This window comes from Marmota monax, unplaced genomic scaffold (assembly GCF_021218885.2).
Source record: "Marmota monax isolate L192 unplaced genomic scaffold, Marmota_monax_Labrador192_F-V1.1 WCK01_AAM20220418_F8-fsc00154, whole genome shotgun sequence".
NCBI lineage: Eukaryota > Metazoa > Chordata > Mammalia > Rodentia > Sciuridae > Marmota > Marmota monax.
This window is the reverse complement of record NW_026691933.1, coordinates 2272586-2295152: the sequence shown is the minus strand read 5'-3', so window position 1 is coordinate 2295152 and position 22567 is coordinate 2272586. Positions and strand designations below refer to the sequence as shown.

The 22567-nt window shown below is 38.4% G+C and overlaps 1 protein-coding gene across 11 annotated transcripts in view; it reads left to right on the top strand.

The window, feature by feature from the left end:
- The window catches only part of Nckap5 (NCK associated protein 5), a 969537-nt gene that overhangs the window by 668683 nt on the left and 278287 nt on the right, over positions 1-22567 (top strand). For all 11 annotated transcript variants that reach the window (XM_046447215.2, XM_046446521.2, XM_058581637.1 and 8 more), the window contains one exon: positions 15729-15878. In XM_046447215.2, coding sequence (XP_046303171.1) covers positions 15729-15878 — 150 coding nt within the window. The remainder of the gene's footprint in view (positions 1-15728; positions 15879-22567) is intronic.

Below are 22567 nucleotides of genomic sequence, written 5' to 3'. Positions count from 1 at the left end.
ACAATGTAAGCTTGGCAGAAACCATGGGCAGCCAGGTCCCAGCACTGATGCCCACAGCCAACTCCTCTCATGCCAAGAAGTTCAAAGCCTTCTACATAGAGCTTAGTTTCCAGAGCAGCCTGAGCTATAATTGCTTTTGATTCTTCTATCCATGTCTGGACTAGTCTTTGGCACACAAAGCCTTCTGAGTTTGATGGAGGGAAAGAAAGACTATGAAAACTGAACAGCATTTTTCCTGAGCCAGAATGGTTCAGGGTTATTGTTGGCAGGTAATCATCCTTTTATCTTGGAGAGCAGAACGATTTCGAAGGCCTTGAATAATCTCATGTTTCCTGTGGTAGCAAAGACCACAATTCATGTTTACCAACTATTTATTGTCACCTTGATGTGCGCAAGGTGGCTAGCATCTGCCTGTGGTTTTCTAAGGAAAAAGTTGAAGGAATGAACAGGATGATCAGCAAGTCTTAAGTACTCAGAGGGAGTAGATAGTAAGACAGTTGAATTGATGTCAAGTTAATTGATGTTGACTGGCAAGTTATCTCCAGTCTATAACCAATACATTTCACCTGTGAAGAAATGATGTCCCAGATTACTAAATAGCTTTACCAGAGTCACACTTCCCATGAATGGTAGACCTGGATCTGGGATCTAGCACATTATAGTTTTATACCAGCCTATTCCCTGTTGCAACAAAAGTCGTATCTAGTTGCGTGGCACTCAAATGACGACTAGTGAAATCTAGAAGACTGTTTTAGTCAACTTTTTCATTGCTGCAACCAAAAGACCTTAAAATAGCAATTTTAGAGGAAGAACAGCTTATTTTGCAGCTTATGGTCTCAGAGGTCTCAGTCCATAGACAGTGGCTCCATTCCTCTGGACCTCAGGTGAGGCAGAACATCATGGCAGAAGAGTCTGGTAAAGGAAAGGACCTCAGGACATCACATTAGGAGGTAGAGAGTCTAAGCTTATCTCATAAAATATATTCCCCAAAGGCACTCCCCCAGAGATGCACCTCCTCCAGCCACACCCTTCCTGCCCACAGTCACAACTCATTAATCCCTATCAGGGGATTTACACACTTATTAGGTTAAGGCCTTCATAACCCAATCATTTCACTTCTAAACTTTTCTTACATTGTCTCATACATGAACCTTTGGGGGGATACCTAATATTGAAACCATAATAAAGTATGTTGGAAGAATTCTTCTGGGAGAACCATTTGTCCTGGGAATCACAACTTGCTCCATTCTTTATTGTTTAAATGCATAGAGATTTTGCCTGAAGAAGAAATCAGTTACCCAAGTTTTAGATGCACTTTCATATTAATTTTTCATGTAAATATTCTGAGTTCTGTAATTTTTTTTAGGATCATACTTAGTTCCTGCTAATTTGTCTAAATTTCCTTCGCTCTCTTACTAGGATGAATCATCTGGCAGGTTTATGGCTGTCTTCACCAAGCAGCTTTTTGCATCTTTACTCCCACTGGGACTGTGAGTGGCTTGTCAGGATGTGCATCCCACTCTATGACAAAGAAGTGCTTCACATGATAGTTTCCTGCAATTTCCAGGGGTTCAGGATAAAAATAATAGTTTTAACGTCAAAAAGCACACCAGGACAATATCACTAGCAAAATTTTCTTCAGTAAAATTCCTCTAACAGCGAGTCCTACTCTTTTCCCAGAGTTTTGCCTGACTGGAGAGCAGGTGTTATGTAAATTGTACTAGAAGAAATGTAATATTCTTGACGTTAAGTCCCATTTAGGAGCAAATGGGCAAGGCTTCTTTCCTTTCTGACATAAGTCCCAAGATAATTAACTAGATAATTCATCTCTGACTTTCAAAAAATACAACTGATATACCTCATTAGAGCTGTTCTTTTCAGTAACCCCTGGAAGGAGGAAGGTGGGAGGAATAGAGTACCTTGATTGGGAGTGGGCCTCTGAGTCTCCAGAAATTTCCAGGGTAGCTTAGGATATGTAACTTCATGGCTTAGAAGTTGTTACACTGCTTTGTGAGATGACTGTGGTAGGGGATATCAGTTAAAGGATAAGCATGCAAAATCTCAGGCTCAGAGAGGAAATCAATTTAATACTGTTTTTGTCTTTTGTGCAAATGTTCAATTGGTCTTTTGTTTTATGTCTATGTTGGTCAACTACTTGTTTACCAAAAAAGTCTGGTAAAAACATTTAGGAATATTTAAGTGGTTGAGTATTATACTTACTGTGTTATCAGAGGTAAAGGCAGGTGGCATGATTGCTCAATCAACATCAGCATATTAATCAACATTGGAGGTTTATTGAATGCCTCTGTGTTGTACAAAGTGTGATGATAAGGGTGTGATATCAAACACATTAATCCTGCTCTTGAAATTCTTAGATTATAATTGTGACTGGTAAATTGCCTGTAGTATCGGTTTACTGTTTTTTTTAGTATTTGACTGTTTTTTTCTCCTTATCAACTATTTGTTATTAATGATATTCCTTAATTTATGATGTTTATGATGAGTTTATGTCCCTATAAACCAATTGTGGATTGAAAATAGTTTAAGGGCTGGGATTGTGGCTCAGAGGTAAAGTGTTCGCCTAGCATGTGTGAGGCACTGGGTTTGAACTTCAGCACCATATGAAGTAAAATAAAAACATTGTATCCACCTATAACTACTAAATAAATAAATAATATTTTAAGATTAAATTGTATTTAATACACCTAACTTACTAAACATTACAAGTTAGCTTTGCCTGCCTTAAATGTGCTCAGATCCCACCTACAGTTGGGCAAGAACAACTAACATGAAGCATGTTTTGTAATAAATTACATGACCGTATCATGTAATTCATTGAATAGCTGTATCCTCAAAATACTAATGACACAGTATACTGTACCATAGCAGCTGTTTTCTCTGTCACCATCCTGTTGTCCAAAGTCACAAGACAGAGTCCTGCCACATATCACTAGCTCAAGAAAATATTAAAATTTGAAGTATATTTTCTATTAGGTGCTTATTACTTTTGCTCCATTGAGAAGCCAAAAAAATCACTCATTAATTCTAAGTTGAGGACCATCTGTCTGTATTATTAGAATCTTTACTATTGTATTCAAGTTCTTAAATAATTCTTAGTAGACGAAGTCACCTCCCAGTAAGTTAATTTTAACAAACTCAGAAGATATATAAATATTTCTTTGCCAGCAATTGCTGCACATGCACAAAAGATATTGTATTGACCATGTTTTCTGAAACAGAAATTTGACACATTAGTTATCTGACAATGTGTATTCACGGGGGCAGTGAGATAGAATCTTATTTACTTTTTAAGATATTTAATTGATAATTTTTTAATATTTATAGTATACAACATGACATTTTGGTATATGTATACATTGCATAATCGCTAAATTGAGCTAATTAACATGTATGTCCTCACATGTTTATTTTTGTTTTTTCCTGTGGTGAAAATACTTAAAATTACATCTGAGCCATCTTCAAGTATATAATACAATTGTATTAATTACAGTCACTATGTTGTACAAAAGATCTCTTGAACTCATTCTATTTCACTGAAATGTATTTGTTGACCGGTGTCTTCCCAACACCCATACTTTGCTCCCTACCAGCCCAGAGAACTACCATTCTACCATCTGACTCTGATCCTATGATTTCATCTTTTTTAGATTCCACATATAAGTGAGATCATGCGATATTTATCCTTCTGTGACTGGCTTGTTTTATTTAATATAATGTCCTCCAGGCTCATCTATTTGGAACCAAATGGATAGAAAATTTTAATGTTTAAATTTATTTTAAATTAAATTCTGCCCAGGATTCTCAGACATATGGCTTCCCTTGGTGTGTACAAAAGATGGCAGTCACTTAGCCAGCTCACCTACTATTAACAAGTCAATGACTGTATTGGCAGTTCATTCTGGGATGGCCATTGCTCCCCGAGCTCCACTTCCATCTGGAAGCTCTGGTTTCCCTACCCTGTGACAATAATTGGGTCGGGGAGTGACTGAATTTGAATTGCAAAATTTGACATTGAATTATGAGTTCTTATTTTGTTTTGCTTTGTTTTTTTTTACTGACCCCCAAGCATTTAGGTGTAGCCATTAAGCCATCTATTTGCAATTCCTCATCTGCATGGCATTCTTACTTATACTCAGACAGCTATCTATGAATTCCAAGGTCCTAATTTCTTTTGCTAATCATAGAATTCAGACACCTGGAGCATACCTTTAATGAAAATTATGGCTGACTTTTCCATATCATTCTATTTCCCAGCAGAGTTTCCGTTTATGTAAAATACCTTTAGAATTGAACCTTTTTTTTTTTAAGGAAATAAATGTTACTGATAGATGGAGCAGGCAATAAAAGCATCATCTGAAAATTTATTAGTGTAACTGCATGGATCTGTTCAATATGGAAGACAGTTGGCAATATTGAGGAGTGTTTTGAGTGAAGAGTAATGTGGAGTAGATGTGAATTGATATGCCAGTGGTTGTGGGTTCATATCAGAGACATAAAGAAAACACTTTGTTCTCTTATCCATCATACACATTTAATCTTGGAGATTTTACTGTGTGCTTAGTTCACTTTGTAAGTCAAATCCAGGGATGAAAAAGAAGAGTTTTATATGTTTTGCCTGACAGAAGTAATGTTAAACTATGAACAAATTGGGATGTTCTTTTAAAATCCTGTGATTTATCTGACACTATTTTTCCCCATTTAAAATTTAGTATGCTAGTGCTGAACAAAAGCTGCTAGTGATCCCTAGGAATGGGAATGTTGTTATGGTATTTGCTGAAGTGCTATCTAAATTGACAATATATTCTGTGCACCCTCCCCACCACCAGAAAACAAATGAGTAAATAAATCACAGAAGCTGAAGGCACCAGGGCACACTGGAGTAGCTGTCAGCCTTCGGCTGGCCTCTCTACATCTCCATTTACCTTGCACTATGGTGTGTTTGTTTTGAACTAATTGGTTTATCATTTACTATGGAAATGGTAGTGGTTTTTTAAAATCGCACAGCTGGTTAGTGGCAGAGCTAATAAGGAATGCAGACTTCTTGTTTCTACTTGATCTAAGATTTACTAAAAATGTGGATGTATTCCCAACCCTGGAGGAGAACACACTTTCATTTGAAATTGAGTTGGCATTTGGTGGACTTCTAATATTTACTATTTCTCTGTTCTGTCAAATAAAACCAATGTTGGTCTACTGATAGTCATCAGTAGAGTCCAGACATGGTATTTCTTATAAAATCACCACTCTGTAGAGAAAAAGCCTGGGAACCTAGGAGAGATGCTACCTGGCAGAACCATGGTTCATAGCTGGATAAAGATTGTAGAATCTCAGATGGAATTACCATTGAGGATAGTTCTGCACATGCGTAGGAAAGTCCAAGAGAGGTCACTGAGTCTGTGGAAAGAGCATGACATTTGAAATCAGAACTGTAATTAAATTCTGGCTCTGACACTTATTATTAAACAGGTACCCTAATATCCTATCAAACCTATTTCCTTGTGTGTAAAGGAGATCCAGAATATTTGCCCTACATCTTGTAGCTGAGAGTATATAAAATTGTACATTTGAGTTCACTTGGCTTAACTCTGACATGTTATACAAATATTAGATGCTATTTATTATCTTTTGTGTTCCAGAAAGAACATTTCATGATAACACCACCCCAATCTCTGTCTTATGTGATTGGTCCTAAATTATATCTTTTCATATTTTTTACTATGAAGTATTAAGTGGATTTAACACATGGTTGGGTATTCAAAATGAAAAAAAAATACAGTTCTGATTTCTACAACTGACTAATCCTAAAGTTGAATGTTCTTTCTTTAATGTTATTTGTTTTTAATTTTATATTTATTTTTCCATATTTTATCAGTGCATTACAATTATACATAATAGTAGATGTTTTTTCAGATCCCCATAATTTTGTTTTTCCAATTTCAAGTTAAAAAATTACAAGTACTTGAGGGTATTTTGGTGTTATTCTGCCACAGTGCTAAGAGATAAGGATGGTCACTATCAGAAAAATAATGAATGGGTTAGAACAGAGGATAACTATTATTGCTGTCAGCAAACATGCATAGGTTTTGTGTCCACCATCTACATTTAAAGAAATAATAAAAAATAAAAAGCTGAGTTGAATTTGCTTTATTTTTCTAAAGCCTTGCTACTAAGGCATACTTGGAATTATTCCTCTCATAAGCAAATTGTCCCACAGAGGGCTCATGTTGAGGATGATTTCTTGAGAGCATTAGTTTTATCTTCCACTGAACTCTCACTGAATGTTTCTCCCCAGACTGTTCATTTATACAGGCAGAAGATGGGGTATGCTAACTGCAAAGGTCGGGCTAAGTGATTTTTATATTAGGGTCCAAGAGAAGTACACAGGAAAAAAATGTTTCTTTAAAGAGAGAGAGAGAAGTTCACTTCTGGGAAAAAAAAGTACAAAATTTTATCATGCAGAGAATCTTCTAGGCATATCTAATCTAAATGATATTATATATTTAAAATACACAATCTTCAGCAGCTTTTTAAGTATCTTTTCTCCCAAGATGAGTTTTTACAGATAACTGAAATCAGAGAGGTTTAAATCCAGAGAAGACCTTTGAGTTATCCTGTGTTCCTGCATTTTATAGGTGGAGAGTTTGAAGACCAGAAAAGTTATGTGGTAACTAACTTATTATTAGCTAGTGGCAGAGCTAATAAGGAATGCAGACTTCTTGTTTCTACTTGATCTAAGATTTACTAAAAATGTGGATGTATCCCAACCCTGGAGGAGAACACACTTTCAGATGAAATTGAGTTGGCATTTGGTGGACTTCTAATATTGACTATTTCTCTGTTCTGTCAAATGAAAACCAATATTGGTCTGAATGTGATCCACCACTTTTCCCTCTGCCTTCAATTATCCCCACATTCTTGGGCTCACATAGACCTAATAAAGGGTAGTGAGGGTGAGGGTGTTCAGATTTCTCTCTTTACTTTTCCTGAGAGACAAGCTAGAAGCCCACGGTGGCAACCAGTTTGGTACTTTTCTGCCTCATTTGGTACACTGATGGGCATATTTCTCCTTATTAAATGAAAACACATAAGAGAGCAAGAAAACATCTTTTATAAATTTGGAAGGCTTTTCAAACAAGGAGTAGTAGACATATGTTTCCTTCCTGGTTTAGTAAGCTTCTTTGTCACTATGACCAAAAGACCTAACAAGAACAATTAGAGGAGAAAAAAATTATTCAGAGCTCATGGTTTTAGAGGTCTCAGTCCATACATGTCCAATTTCATTGCTCTGTGCACAAAGTGAGGAAAAACATCATGGCAAAAGTGTGTGGTGGAGGAAAGTAGCTCAGAACAGGCAATAAGGAAGCAGAGAGAGAGAGAGCTTTGCTCACCAGTGTCGAAATATAAATCAAAGGGACACCCCCAGTGACCTACCTCCTCCAGCCACAACCTATCTTCCTGCAATTGCCATTAATTGGATGCAATTAATTCATATTAGTGAATTAATGCAGAGATTCAGTTATAAGTCTCACAATCTAATCCTTTCACCTGTGGAAGTTCTTGCATTGTTCTACATGAGAGATTTTGATGGACAACTCATATCTAATCATAACACCTCTCGAGTTGGTAATGTAGAACCTCCCTCTCAGAATCAGCATTGCTTGCTCTAGAAGTCACTGAAAATAGTTGCAGTCTATTAATGTCATCTGCTTCCACGAAAAGGAACAATCATAGCATAACAGAGTCTCAGAACTCAAATAGAAATTTCCCCGGGGTTGTCTTGTCACACTAACATAGAGTAGTTTTTCTATTACACCGGCCAACATATGACATCTAAAACTAAAGTAGAATTTAGCAGGTAGCAAGCTATGGGTAATTATGTCTGTTTGGATTACACCTTCTGTCCCAGTGTATTATTAATAGCTACCCCTCTTTTTACTCTCCAATGGGCATTGGTTTGTATGATTAATTATCTGTTCATTTTGCAAATTAATAATAGAAATTAAATCAAATGTGTAACTTCAAAGCTTATCTAAGTGAAAGTGATTTATGTTCTCTTCTGGGGCATCTTTGTGCAAAGGTTCTTAAACTCTAGTATGGCTGAGCATTACCTGGGGTGTTGTCTAAAATTAAAAACTCCTGGCCTCACTCCCAGATATTGTGACTCACTCCGACCATAGTGTGCCAAGGAACGTGCATTTTAACAAACTGTGATTTTCTTCTCCTTACCCTCCCTCCACTGAGTCTTATGCCAGTGATTGTCAGCCCACTCTGAGAAACAGCGAGCTGAGGAAATGTTTTTGTCATTGTTAGAGGAGCTGCATACTAAAGAATCACAATTACAGGATGACTTACAAACTATGGCATTTCACCTTGTGAGACTGTCATTTTAATCATAGTTCAGATGACTCCTGCTTAGACTCTTGCAGTAGCACCCAGTTTTCCCCACATCAGTGTTAACTTTCCTCAAGTCCATCTTTCCTACTGTACCAGGGAGCTGTTTCAAACACAAATCTGACCATACCAACCCCACCACTACCTCCTCCGCCACACTTAAAAATAGTGACTTCCTAATCAATAACTTCCCATTTACTTAAAACTCCTTGGCACATGGCCTGACCCCACCTACCCATCAAGCCTCATCTTCCTCCCCTACTACATGACCTTTCTGACTTCCTTAGTTGCCTCAGTTGTATTACCCCTTTTCCAATGCTTGACCTCCCCCTTTCCATCTCAAGGTTATTACCTGATTTGATCAACTCCCCCTGTGCCTTTAGAAAACCTTTCCTGACCTCCTTTCTATATCCTTCTATAACTGCTTCTTTAAGCCCCTAGAAACTTCTCATGGCACATAATGTAGTATTATTTTACATGTGCTTGTGACATTTTTCTCAATAACTATCACCTTCCACAAGACCATAAGTTCCATGAGAACAGGGGTCATGGGAGCTTTTACACCCTGTGTCCCTAGCATCTTCACCAGGGCCTAGAACATAGAATCTGCTCAGCAAATATGTATTGAATGGCTAAATTAATTGAAGTACGGTGACCTCATGAAAGATTTATTGAGCCCTACTCTGTGTTGGGTCAGCGGAAGCTTGTGAGCTCAAGGTGAGTAAGACACATTTACACATCTTAGGGAACAGTGTTATGATCACTTTCCTCATGATTTTTTAAAGCCCCCTGACTTATGGAAGAGACAGCAGCTGGCTGTCAGTGAAGGGCTCTGCTGCATGCTTCTTGAACCAACGGAGCTCCCTGGACTGTCATCTGAGGGGAACTGAAACAACCCAGAGCTTTGTGTTGACTGATATTATTTTACATAGGCCTGATGATGCTGAATGCTTGGGAACAAAAGACAAGCACTCCCCCAAAGGTGAATCATTACCTTGGTGACCACTTAGAGAAACTTATAGCCCTAAGGATTGCTTTAGGTACCGACAAGACAGAATTTGATTTAAATCCTTCAGTGCTAACTGAGCTCCTAAATCTTTAGCTTCCTGGGTACTGGCTGGAATTTGTTGAGGCAAACAAGCTTATGGTTTCAACCACGAATGAAATATGTGGGGAGTGAAAGTTGTCTGTGTGGCAGCCTCACTTTTGTAGAATTCACTGCTGATTAAACTCCATAAAAATGAAAACAGGTCACCTCTGGAATCAACTTATTCTCTTCACAGTTTGGCATCCTCAGAAATGGACTTCCCTTATTTTTCTGGTTCCTCTCTGGTTCCTCTCTTGAAGGTTCATAAAAGAATCTATTTTATTTAGAACTATATGTTTCTCACATCTGCGTTGTGTGCTCCCTTCTCTCTCTCTCTCTCTCTCTCTCTCTCTCTCTCTCTCTCTCTCTCTCCACACACACACACACACACACACACACACACACACACACACACACCAGGTATCTCTCAGGTATTAAATTGGCAAAGAAATTAAAAATCCTGATATTGTCTCTGATTGGCTTAGGCAGTTTACACTTAGATAAAACAAGACTCTTGATTTTTACAAATCTTGTCATGCTTTATGAATGGAAAATTAATTCAACAGCTACCTGAAACTGGCAGGTTGTGGTCTGCCACTCGGGCATAGCCATGATTCTCTCAGATCTTTCTCTCTCACCTCTTTCCTGATACTTGTTTTTCACTTTTCTTCTTCTACTTCCAATCTATAGTTTTCTTTTTTGACACTCTTGCTCATTCTCACATTATACTCTAATCCTCTCATTGGTAAATAATTAAGGAGACAAGTAGAGAAAGGACTTCTGAAGAGGAAATAGACTTTGAGGTCTGAAGTAGCACGCGGATAGGATACGGCTTTCTGCCCTGGGTGGTAACATACCAGAGCAGGCCTGAAGCCTCCTCTCTGTCTTTAATCTCATGCACAGTTCCTATGCCATTCCTGCAACCATTCTGATTGCTCCCTTGGCTTCCAGCTCCCAGTATTTGTCAGAAGGCATGATTGTGTTAGAGATATACAAAGCTTTCTGCCTACAGCAGCCTAGAATGCTGGCAATGAGCATCCTAAGAGCTGGCCTCAATCACTGGATTTCAAGAGGATAGTGCACAAGCACCCACCTTCCTCCTGCCTGGGATGGGATAATTCTGAGATCTGTGGTTTGCACCTTCTTTAATTTCCCATGGGTTTTGGCTTCAGTCACTTAGTAACATGCTCTCTTACCTTTAGTGAATCTCTTCTTTACTTCTCTACTAGCATTTACCGCATTTCTCAAATAAACTACTTGCAGGCAAGTCCTTATTTTCTCTAGACCCATGCAGGATGCTACCTAATAATTTAAAAATGATAATGGAGATGTTGAGTTGTATGGGATATTTGGCAGGAACTGCATTTTTAAAACCTTGATTCTTCTGCCAGTTTTCCTTCCTTGTCTGCTGTCATGGCTTTGGAGATCTCATCCTATGATCCTGCCTTTGCTGCCATCTCTGGTGCTCACCATTCTGTTTATTTCTTCACATGGCTCCATTTCTCTCTCTTATAGAAGGTTCCTGTTTGCCTCTAAAATACCCTTCAGCTACAGTTCTTTATATTATCTTCTCTTCCCTGCCAAACTTTCAAATAAGCCTTCGAGAAAATTGCCACAATTTTCTTCTCCCTTTTCTCTTTTTGCTTAATCATGAATAATTTGGATACCATTGTCACCCTTCAGTCAAACAGCTCTCAAGGCCCCCCTAACCACCTTCTTATTTCAAAACATAGAGGTCCTCTTTTTGTTCTCTTGTCATTTCTGTTACCATTGAGTGTACTGAGAATATTTCCTTTTTGAAAATTGTCTTGAGTGGGTGAATGCTTAGAATCTTAACAATAAAGGGAGATTTAGTCCACACTGACACTTTACAATGGGGGAAACTGAGACCTAAAAAGTTCAGATGATTTGCCCAGCGAAGTCCAGAAATGTAAAAGCTGAACATTGATCATCCGTGGCAGATTCAGATCTACCATGTGAACTGTTTTCAATTAATCCAGAACCAAAACCTTTCAAATATTCCTCGGTTTTATTCCTTCCTACATAAAGGTCTCCCAGGGGGTCCCTCCACAGTCATTCTCCATTGCAGCAGTTAGGATGGTATTTCTAAAGTGTAAATCAGAGCCTACCTCTCCCCTGCTTAGTCTCCAGTTCTTCTTTTCTGCACTGAAAATAAAATCCAAACTCCTTTCCGTGCTTTGTAAGATCCTCCATGGCCCAGCAGTCTTTCCAGTCTTAATTACTGTGCATCCTCCTCTTGTAATCATTCTGCTGCCCAACACAGACCCTCCCCTTGCCAGCAAGGTGAGCCTAGCCCTCCCTGGGGCACTTGCTTTGCTGCTCCTACGGTTGGAATGCTTCTCTCTCTGGCCACTGCACCACTGCTTCCCTCTCTTCCTGTGGTTCTCATTCAGCTCCAAAGGCCTCATGCTCAAAGAGTCTTAATCTGATGTCACCAAACCTAGCATTGTCCATAACCCTCCTGCTGCCCAAGACAGTATTCTCTTTTATTTTTTTCATAGCATTTATCACTAGTCACAGTTATGTTACTTATATATGGTTTGGAGTTTGTCATGTTTCCAAACATTAGAGTATACTTTCCTGGAATGGAGGGACTTTGTTTTGTCTTTCATATCTCTCACACCTAGATCACCAAATGACCAATAATCAGTGCTCCGTAAATCTTTGTCAGATGAATAAATAAATTAATGAATGATATCTAAATCTCCTGTCTCATTTCCAGGAATCCTCATCCTCCCTTACTCTCCAATTCTACTCTTTCAAAATCTTTTCTCCGCTATAATCAAAATGGTTGCCTCCTGAATCAATGAGGAAAACACTCCTGACCAGGTGTTACCTTTTCAGTTTTCTCATTGGCCAAACTCCCACCTTATGCCTAACTACTCAGATTTTATCTCTGTTAAAGTATAACTCACATTTCATTTCCATGAAACCAGATCTCACAGCCCTCATTGATCATCCCTTCTTAAAATGATGTACAATGACCCTTGTATTTTAGGGATTCTGAGTACTCTTATAGGATTTATACTAACTTGAATTATATCTTCAAGTTTCAGAGAATATGTAAGTTGTGCCTAGTTGCGTTAAATGTGTGTTTGTTACATGTAGTAGATCCTCATTTTGTGTCGGTCCTATGGTAGCAAATTTATCTATTCACTAAAATTTATCTGCAACCCCAAAATTAATATTTGTGGAGCTTTCATGGTTGTTCACAGACATGTAGACAGGTGCTTCCCTGCTGGAGTGGAACATGCTACCCTCTGCCTTCTTGCTTCAGTTCTCATACAATAAGAAAGTGTGCTGTTTGCAGTCTACTTAGCACCATGTTTTTTGCATTATAAGCTTTTTGTTGGTGATGTTGCTGTTTAAAATTGCCCCTAAGCTTTCAGGCATGGTGGCACATGCCTATAATCCAATGGCTAGGAAGGCTGAGGCAGGAGGATCACAAGTTCAAAGCCAGCCTCAGCAAGAGCGAGGTGCTAAGCAACTCAGTGAGACCCTGTCTCTAAATCAAATACAAAATAGGGCTGGGGATGTGGCTCAGTGGTCAAGTGCCCCCAAATTCAATCCCTGGTTACCCCCCACCCCCCCAAAAAAATGCCCCCAAGCATAGTGGTGAATGCTGCCAGGTGCTCCTAAGCACAAGAAGGCTGTGAAGTGGAAACAGGTATAAGGTATTCAGGTGTAAATCATTGTCCTGTTGGCTGTTTCGGTGATAAGGAGACAACAATATCAAACAAGCTGTCTTGAACCAGAATACACAGGCAGTGAGGTTATGTGTTGCTTGGCTGGTAGAAATGTTTTGACCAGAGGCCCGTAGGAACCAAACGCTATGTTTCCCCTGGGAGCAATATTTGCTAATTCAGTGTTTGTGGCAATTCGTGGAATTTAACTACAGTAATAATGAGAATTGACTATATATGTATATGTACATTGACATTAGTCTTATTTAGGAGACAAGGAAATGAATTCTTATTGAAATTAAGTAGTTTACCCAAGATCATTTGCCAAGCTGCTAAATAGTAGATCTGAAATCTGGGCTGTGAGATTCCAAAGTCTATTGGGTTTCCTTTTACCAAACCAGTGTTTTTCTTTGTTTTCATTAGGTTCAGAGTCCTAGTTATTACAGGGTATTATGGGCGTGTGCATATAAAATACGAGTTGAGTTTGCTGAGAGAATAATAAAAAACCATAGTACACATTGAGTAGATAAAAGTATTTTTTAAAGTTTTATTTATAGTCCCACGTTAGTGAGCAGATAAGTGACTCCCAATCTTAGAAGTAAAAGAACCTCTTTTTTTCAAAGTTGAGTTGTTATGCACAAGCTTCGTCTTCTTTATCATGGAAATGAAATTCTGACTAGTAGCCAAATCTTAAATAATCAAAGCTATAAGAATACTACCATAACCTAGATTTATTTCCTGACACATGGGTCTAAGGCCCTTGCTTAGCATCTGGATGGCCATCTTAAGAGCCTCCATTTTGAGGAAAAAGTTTTGCTTTCCTGCCCAAGGGTGTTTCTGAGAAAGGCTCACCCTCATACCAACCCAACCCTGCATTAGGACCCGCTGGGCTCTGATTCCTCAGCTTCCCCCTAAAAATCCCAGAAACCCAAGCCTGTTTTGCCTCCCTGTCCTATAGAGAGATGGCCTTTATTTGTCAGCTCTGACAAATAAACGCTGGTATGTATCTCTGCCTGGTCTCCGTCTTTTCATTCCTCGCTTTCCCTTCAATGTGTGCACACCTTAAACCTTTCTGGCACTTACCTGAGCTGATTCACACATGCTGTGAAAGTGAACACACTTGCATGTTGTATGTATGTGGTCAGAGATACAGGCCAGACTTTATAAAAGACTTTTTCCCCTTTAACTGTATATATACTTACATGCAGATATAACAGGAGAAGTTATATTATCAAACCTACCCAAAACACATACACATGGATCAACTTACTGGCTTTGTGATCTGCACTGTTTCATATGTGTATGTGTGTATACACATGTATATATCCACGTGCACACACACATTTATACACATGTACATATGCACATGTACATGTATGTTGAGACTTTTTTTTTTACAAACTTCGTAATATATTTTCAAAAATAATTGAAAATATTTGTCGAACCTTCAAAGCACCTTGGTGAACACAGTTTGAACAGCCATTTCTTACCCACATCCCCACCAGTAGCTGTTTCTTTCTGAGTAGATAGTATGCAGATCTTACTGGTAAGAATCATATCTTTTTTTTTTTTACTTATGTATTACAAATGATCTTAGCTTAGTACTAAATATAAAGAAGTCTCTCACCATTGGTAATCCACTGCACCCCAGATGGTTGGCAACCAGCTATATCATAGCAAAGATTTCTGCAGAGTGAGTTTAGAAGTAAATAACGTGATGAAATGATTTCACTTGATTGTGTGGAACAAGGGCCTTGATGTATCACAGAGTGGATCAGATTTTGTTCCTATGATAGTCTCTTGACATTTCTTTTTTCCTCAAAAACCAGAGCCACACAGGAGTCTCAAATTAACACTTCTCAACTTTGAAAAAGCTGCCAGAGACAAGGTTGGGTGAGGAGTTTCCCACAGGGAAGCAAGACCAGATAACAACATTTTATGTCTTCCCCAAGGCTACACTATAATTCCCAAAGTGTTAGAGAAGGGGCTAAGGGGTCCTTCAAAGCTATGCCATTAGTAAGCTGAAGGGACTAATGGGTTTTAGCTTAGAATCCTGAACTCATGGTTTAAATATTTTATGATAGTTTGCTTTTCCCTTAATTAGATGGCTGCATGTCCAGAGACTTTAAATATCCTATTTTTAAGAAGCTAAACTTTTCACATCTCGAGGCATCAAGGTCGATGTATTTTTCCTGGTTTAAAGAACAGCTGAATTCCATTGTGCAGATAAAAATGGATTAACTGCATGATACCACCTCAGGCTTTACTGGCTCTGTCACTTCTCCAACTGGGCAGAGACTTTTGCCTCCAGAGGTGATGACCCAATGGTTTTGTCCTGCCTGAGTTAGTAAAAACATCCACTGTGTTTATAAGCACCACTCAAGAGTTTGTTTAGCCACATCTTCCCTACCCCGACCCCAGAAAGAATGCAAAAGCAATAGAGATTCCAAACTTTTCAGCTTTATTTTCCACTCCTTATTTTCCGAGTGGAGATTATTGAAAACAATCATTCTTTCTTGTTGCAGGAAAAGCCATCGGAGGAAGAGAGAAAACACAAGGAAGCTTTGGATGATCTTCACATGGTGGTAGATGAGGATTCACGGAGTGAAGACAGCAGTACAGATGAGGGCAGAGAAAAGACGAAATTGCTGTTGGAAAGATTGAAAGCTTTAGAGGTAAGAAATGGAACCATTCCTACATGTTTAAAGAAGAGTAACAGTGTTCTGCTTTTATTGGCACTGATTTTAACTGAGTATAAATCTTCCTCTCTCAGTTCTCCCAGACTGATATAACTGAGTGTCTACCACTGAGATTCTTTTGTCAATGATGAACAAAAAATTAAGATTTGCAGCATTGAAAGGGTCTTGACACAGTGGCTGTGACTTTATTGCCTTAGAAAGAGGATGTAGGACAATAATTCATTTTGAAATCATTTCAGACCTCAAACTGGATCAATTCCTAAAATTAGAAGCTCTTTGATACAGGAGGCTGAGTGAAGCTTCACATCGTTTTCCTTATACCGGATGAAATGAATGAATGAGTGAATGAACAAACAAAATACTTTAGAGTGTGTAAAGAAGATTGTAAAAAGGTTGTGTGTGTAAATATATGTATGTGTGTGTGTATATATATATATATATATATATATATATACACACACACACATATATATATACATATATATGCATACATTTGTACATGTATTATATATACAATGTATATATAAAGATCACATATAAATTTTAAAAAAGTAAAAGCATTTTTTCAAATAAAACCATGCATAAAAGTTCAATTTGTTTGTGCAGCATATAAAAAGTAGAGTTGAAGCCAGGATAAAGGATTTTTAAGGAGATTTTTGGGTCACTATAGTCCACCAAAATACTGTTTGAAAAACACAGGGTTATTACTTAGTGGCATTTGACATCATATCAAGTGTTAATTCCTGAATTTTCAAAGCAGTATCAAAGAACACTCCAGCTGCAAGTTTTTGATTGCGATTATATGTACTAAAAAATTCAATAAAGCTGCCTTCTTTCTTAAGAGTTTACTTCCCTCTTTTCCATATATTTATAAGGGGTTTTCACCCATCATCATCTAAAATCAGTCCTACTATAAGCTCTACAGAATCCTGCAAACTTTCATGGTATGCATAAACAGAAATGGAAGAGAGATTTTGTTTTCTATAACTTGGTTTCTCTGACCTGGCCTCTAACCCACCATATGGTCACTAGTGAGCATGTCCTTTTTATTCTTAGCACATGTTCAGCACAATGGTTAAGATAATGGACTTTTGGGGCTAGGGGTGTGGCTCAAGCAGTAGCGCGCTCACCTGGCATGCGTGGGATGCTGGGTTCGATCCTCAGTACCACATAAAAATAAAATAAAGATGTTGTGTCCACCAAAAACTAAAAAATAAATAAATAAATATTAAAAAATTCTCTCTCTTAAAAAAAGATAATGGACTTTGGAGCAAGATGCTCAGGGTTTTGTTTGAATACTTGTTCTATACTTTTTTGCTTTTAAAACCTTCAAATTCACATATTCTCTCTGTGTTTCCTCAATTGCAGAAATGAGGATAATAATAGCAACTCAATTTACAGAAAAGTAACAGGGATTAAATAAGTTATGTATACAATGATTTTCTTTGCTTGGTCTCTTCTGTCCATCTAACTCAAGGCTGCTACCTCTTCCTAAGTCATTTTCCCCTATTTCTCTGAGTTCAATGATCAATACAAAAACTATGAATGAAAAAAAAATCAGCTATTGCACACCAGCATGAGTGAAACAGATAGGTGAGCAACTGATATTAGACACAGAGCAAAAGGGAATCTAACTGAGGGAAACTCCAAGAGCTCCCAGGTGTGAAGGACCAGAAATCACCTGTCTCCCAAGGGGGTCTCATGCTTTTGTCATTTTTAAAGGTAGTGTTAAAGATAGGCAGGCCTTCTTGAGGGGAACTGAAGTTTCTGTTTGGGAGTTGTGAGAAAACTTACAACTATCTTCAGTCTGAATTAACTAGATTCAACAACAGGAGTGAGTTGATATGACATGTGCTTAAATTGTTTAGTTTTTATTTATGATTACAGTGAACATTGTTCTCAATTCATCTTATTGTCGGAGACAACTTTGTGAAGGACATTTGGTCTAATCAAGCTAAGAGGTATTTAAAAAATGTCTTTGGCAGCAAATGTTCCATAAAGTTCAGAGTGAAAAAGAAGCCATATTTTTTCCTTCCTCAGAGAGCTTTACACTTTCAGCAACAACTCTTTCATCCACCATTAGTTGGATGCAATACATGATATATTTAAGTGCCATTTGGACCCATGATTTTAGTTTACAAACTATTTTATTTCCTAAATTAATTTTCTTTAATCCAACTATCATTACTTGTTTCCTAAAATTCTTTGTTTAATATTAAGTTAACTCTGTTTTTGCCCCTGTGTCTCCCTACATTATACTTGACAATCCTATCATTTTTATTACATAAAATCTTTTTATTGTATGTGATCCAATTTTCATATGAATTTCATATGCTACTTAATTAGATTTTTAAAGAATTTGCTACATATGCTCAGTGTGTAGGATCCTCTGCATAGGTTAAAATTTGTTGTGAGAAAATAGAGAACTCATTTTGACAGACTGTGATTAGAACTGGTCACAGACCCCCATGAGGATTTGTGCACTTCCACAAAATGCTCCTCTGAAAGATTGCAGGGAAATTAACCGTAATGCATCAAAATCGCTTTGGCAAGATTTGATATTGTACAGCGAGATTTTAGAAAAGCAAGGGATATTTTGTACCGGTATATCTTTGAAAAAAAACATGCATATATCTTAATCTCTGAGCTGCTGATATTGTAGGAAGCAGCAAAGAATGTTTTTCAGGGTGATGGAAAGAAGTCTTCTTTTATTCTTGCTCCCCAAACAGGTCCCAAGAAAGTGTGGAAAAGGAGTTACAGAGTCTACGTCTAATATTGTGCTCTTGATTGATATGACAGTAATATCAAAATATTAAAAACAATTTTGAAACACTTAAACTGTAAATTGTATTTGAAAAATCTCCTGACTTTGAGAATTAAGTAAATATTTTCCAGGTACCTCTTACCTCCACCTCAGGATTTCTTCCTCTTGTCATCATTTCCTATTCACTTTTGATCATAATCTCTCATCTTCTGTGTCAGCACCAACATCCTGTGAAACAATACAGGCTTTGCTGGAGTTTTCCAAAATCCAGCCTCAGAGAGGAGATGGGGCTATGGCAGCACATCTTTAGGTAGCTCCACTTCTATTCAGTCCTTTGGCTACAGCACCTTCCTCTGCAGCCCCTTTCTTTTCAATTCCCAGCCCCAGGATGTAGGACTTGGCTAGAGCTTTCCCACAGGCTTCCCTGTTCCACAGCCAACTTCCCCCTTGTCTGCTATGCAGATTTCTAGATCTAGGCACTTCACCTCATGAGTCTATTCCATGCCATGCCCAGGCTCATCAAGGTATTTTAGCAAATCAGGTGTTTACCTTCCTAAAGAGAACGCTAGGTCCTGTAGCCAAAATAACACACGCACACTTTATTTCTCTGCTGAGTGTCTCACTTTTGGCCATATTTATTTGTCCTGGGGAGGAAGAGTGGACTGTTTTACCTCTTAGTTCAGACACTGCTTCTGATTTTTGTTTAGGTTCCTGATGTCTGGTAGAGAAACCATTTGTTGATTTTTTTTTTAATATGCCGTACAGCCATGTTGGTGATCCAGAGTCCACTGGCTCCTTCCCTTTACCTTTTCCATGCCCAGACATGTTTCATGAAAGTTCAGGTTTTCGTGGCTACCATTACAGGGACTGCTTACTTGGCTTAGGAAAGGGCTCACCATTTTCAACGGCATTGCTATGTCACAGTTCTCTTCTGAAAAGGACTTTTCCTCTCTCACACTTCACTCTATTACATTGATGAGAGATCTTTCCAGACATGCCCTCCAGGATCCACAGGCTGAATTTGGAGACTTCCCCGGGCATTCCTCCTGGGCATTCACCTCAGAGCCTGCATTTGCTCCTGGAATGTTCCTGGCAATACATGATTTGCTTGTCTCCAGAGCTTCCTCCTGAAAGCCCCAACAGCCATTCCTCCCCACTCGGACACTGAATTTAGAGCTGACCCCAAATCAAGCTGGACCTTCCTTTTGCAACTCCTTTTACAACTCCTGTAGCATCTCTGATTTCCAAGTGCCAGCTGGGGGAAGAACAGCCTGAGGTCACCTGAGATTTCTGAGCTTCCCAGTAAGTGCAATAGCATCAAGGTCAGAAGAACTCACCCTCTTATAGGAATGATTTGTTTTTTTGCAGTAAAATATGATAATAAATATATTAAGGTAAGTAATAGCTTTTTATTCTCAAGTATTCCTTTCAATGAAAGGATGACAATTAAAGTGCTAAGCATAAGCATTTTTTTTAAATCAGCAATTCCTATTTAAGTTTAGGTAATTCAAAATAATTGAACCTCAGTGCACTTCACGATTATATACAGAATTCATAGTCAGTAGATATATACCTTCTATGGGTACACAAAATACCATCTGTGGGCCAAACACTGTTCTAGGCACTGTGTTAGATCCCCATCCTAGAGACAGGAAGCACATAATTTTTTAAAAAAACATGAATTGATAAAGAGATAAATGCTTCTAAATGAAAAAAAAAATAGGTGATATAGTGGCAGAAGGAGTACAAGATGGGAGTGAGAGTGGCATGTGCCTACCTAAGAAGCCTTTTGACATCAGGCCCAGAGCTATATGAAGACTGGAAGACCACCATTCTAGAAAGACGCAGCGGCTGGTGTGGAATCCCGACTCCAAGATGTTGGCAAGCCTGGCAAGTTAGAGGAACAGAAATAAGAACTGTGTCCTGCGATATCAGATTCAGGATCAGAACATGGGAAAGATGTGAGTTTAGAGGGGTAGATGAGGGCCAGACCCTGTGAGAAACCATAGGCCATGGCCACATAAAAGCAACTGGAAATAATTATGAGTTCAAAGAGAAGCCATTAGAGATGTTTGACCCAGGAAGTTACATGCTGTGGCTTGTTTTTTGTTTGTTTGTTTGTTTGTTTGTTTAATGTCCATGCTGTTTTGTAGGGCAATTGTGGGACAGGGGTAGAATTAGAGACCAGGCAGGAGGGGATTCATTTTTTAAGATTCCAAATGGAAGTTTTTATTTCACTGGGTCAGAGTGGGTACCTAGGATCCATGGAGAATAATACTAATAATATGTTCATAATATCATTGGACAAGAAGACTAGTGGAGAATAATAATGACCATGTTTGCAAATTCTTATATAGGGCTTGCTATGTCTGAAGCACTTTTCTAATTACTAGATTGTCATTTTATATGTATTGTTTCAATCTTAATAACAACCCAGTAAAGTGAAGTAGTTATGGTTACTATCATCCTCATTTTATCATCCTCATTTTACAAATGAAGAATTGAGCCCCAGAAAGGTTGGCTATCTCCCCAAGGTGACATAGTATGTGAGAGAATAAGAATCTAATATGCGATTGTATGGCTCCACCATGCTAAGTTGGCAATAAATGGTCAAATAAGATTATATTTTAGAAGGAAAACCTATAGGAATTACTGATAGATTGAATGTAGAATATAAGGGAAAGTGAAAAATCAAAAGTGACTTCTAGTTTGGGGCCTTTGCAACTAAGAATGAAGTTGTGCCAAACTCCTGAGAGAGTCAAGTCTTGAAGGACAGGTGACTTAGGGAAGTGCATGTATAATCATAAGTTTATTTTGTCCATGAGATGCCTACTAAACATTTAGATGATGGTACTCGATAGCCTGATGGATATACAAGGTGGAGGTCAGGGCTAGAGATACGAATTTGACAGTCATCAGAATATAGATGAAATTCCATGTTGTGGGACCAAATAAGGTCATATAAGAAGTAAGTGGACCTGTGGACAATAAGAGAGTAGAGGGGAGAGTCCTGGGGTACACCATTAATGTCTCACAGAACTAAAGAAGAGTCTGAAAATGAGCCTGGGAAAGAGTAGCTGGTGAGGGAGGAGGAAAAGAGAAAGTGAGCTGTCGGGAAAGCCTAAAAAGAAAGGGCTTCAAGGACAACCTTAAGAGAATAAGGGAGATGAAGCACAGATTTCATTGTTAGCTTTGGGTCTTAATAAAAATTCGTGATCTTCATAATTGTAGTTTTCATTAGAGGTGTAGGAAGGAAAAGATGTAAAGACAGCAGGTATGAATGGTTCTCTTGAGAGGTTTTCCTCTGAAGTGGGGTATATGTGGAGAGCCAAACCTGACAGAGACAGGGTACAAGATGAGCTCTTTAGACAACTGATATTAGACATGTTGGCATGCTCATGATGGGGGTGGTTCAGTGGAAAGGGCAGAGTGATGACACAAAGAAAGAACTATAAGTGTAGGTATGAGATCTGCAAGCAGGCAAGAGGGATATAACCAGGCCAGAAATAGAGGTTTTAAAAATTCAGACACCTAAAATACAACTGAGGGAATTCCAGCTTTCTAAGCCAATGATGGAAACTAAAAATGCACGTTCTGTTAAAGCCCTGCAGTGATTCAAATGTATAGCCAGGAGTGAGAAGCACCAATACAGCTTTGTTTTAGTCCACATTATGTTGCTATACCATGATACCTGTGGATGAGTCACTTTTTAAAACAAAGAAGCTTATTTAGCTCAGAAATCTAAGAGCTGGTAGATTCAAACATCATAATACCAGCATTCTGGTGAGGGTCCTCCTGGCTATGTCACAACATGGTGGAGAAGCAGAAAGGAAATTAGCCAAGGGCAGGAAGGATCACACCAAGACAGGAAGCAAGAGACCAGAGAGGGGTCAGGCTCCTA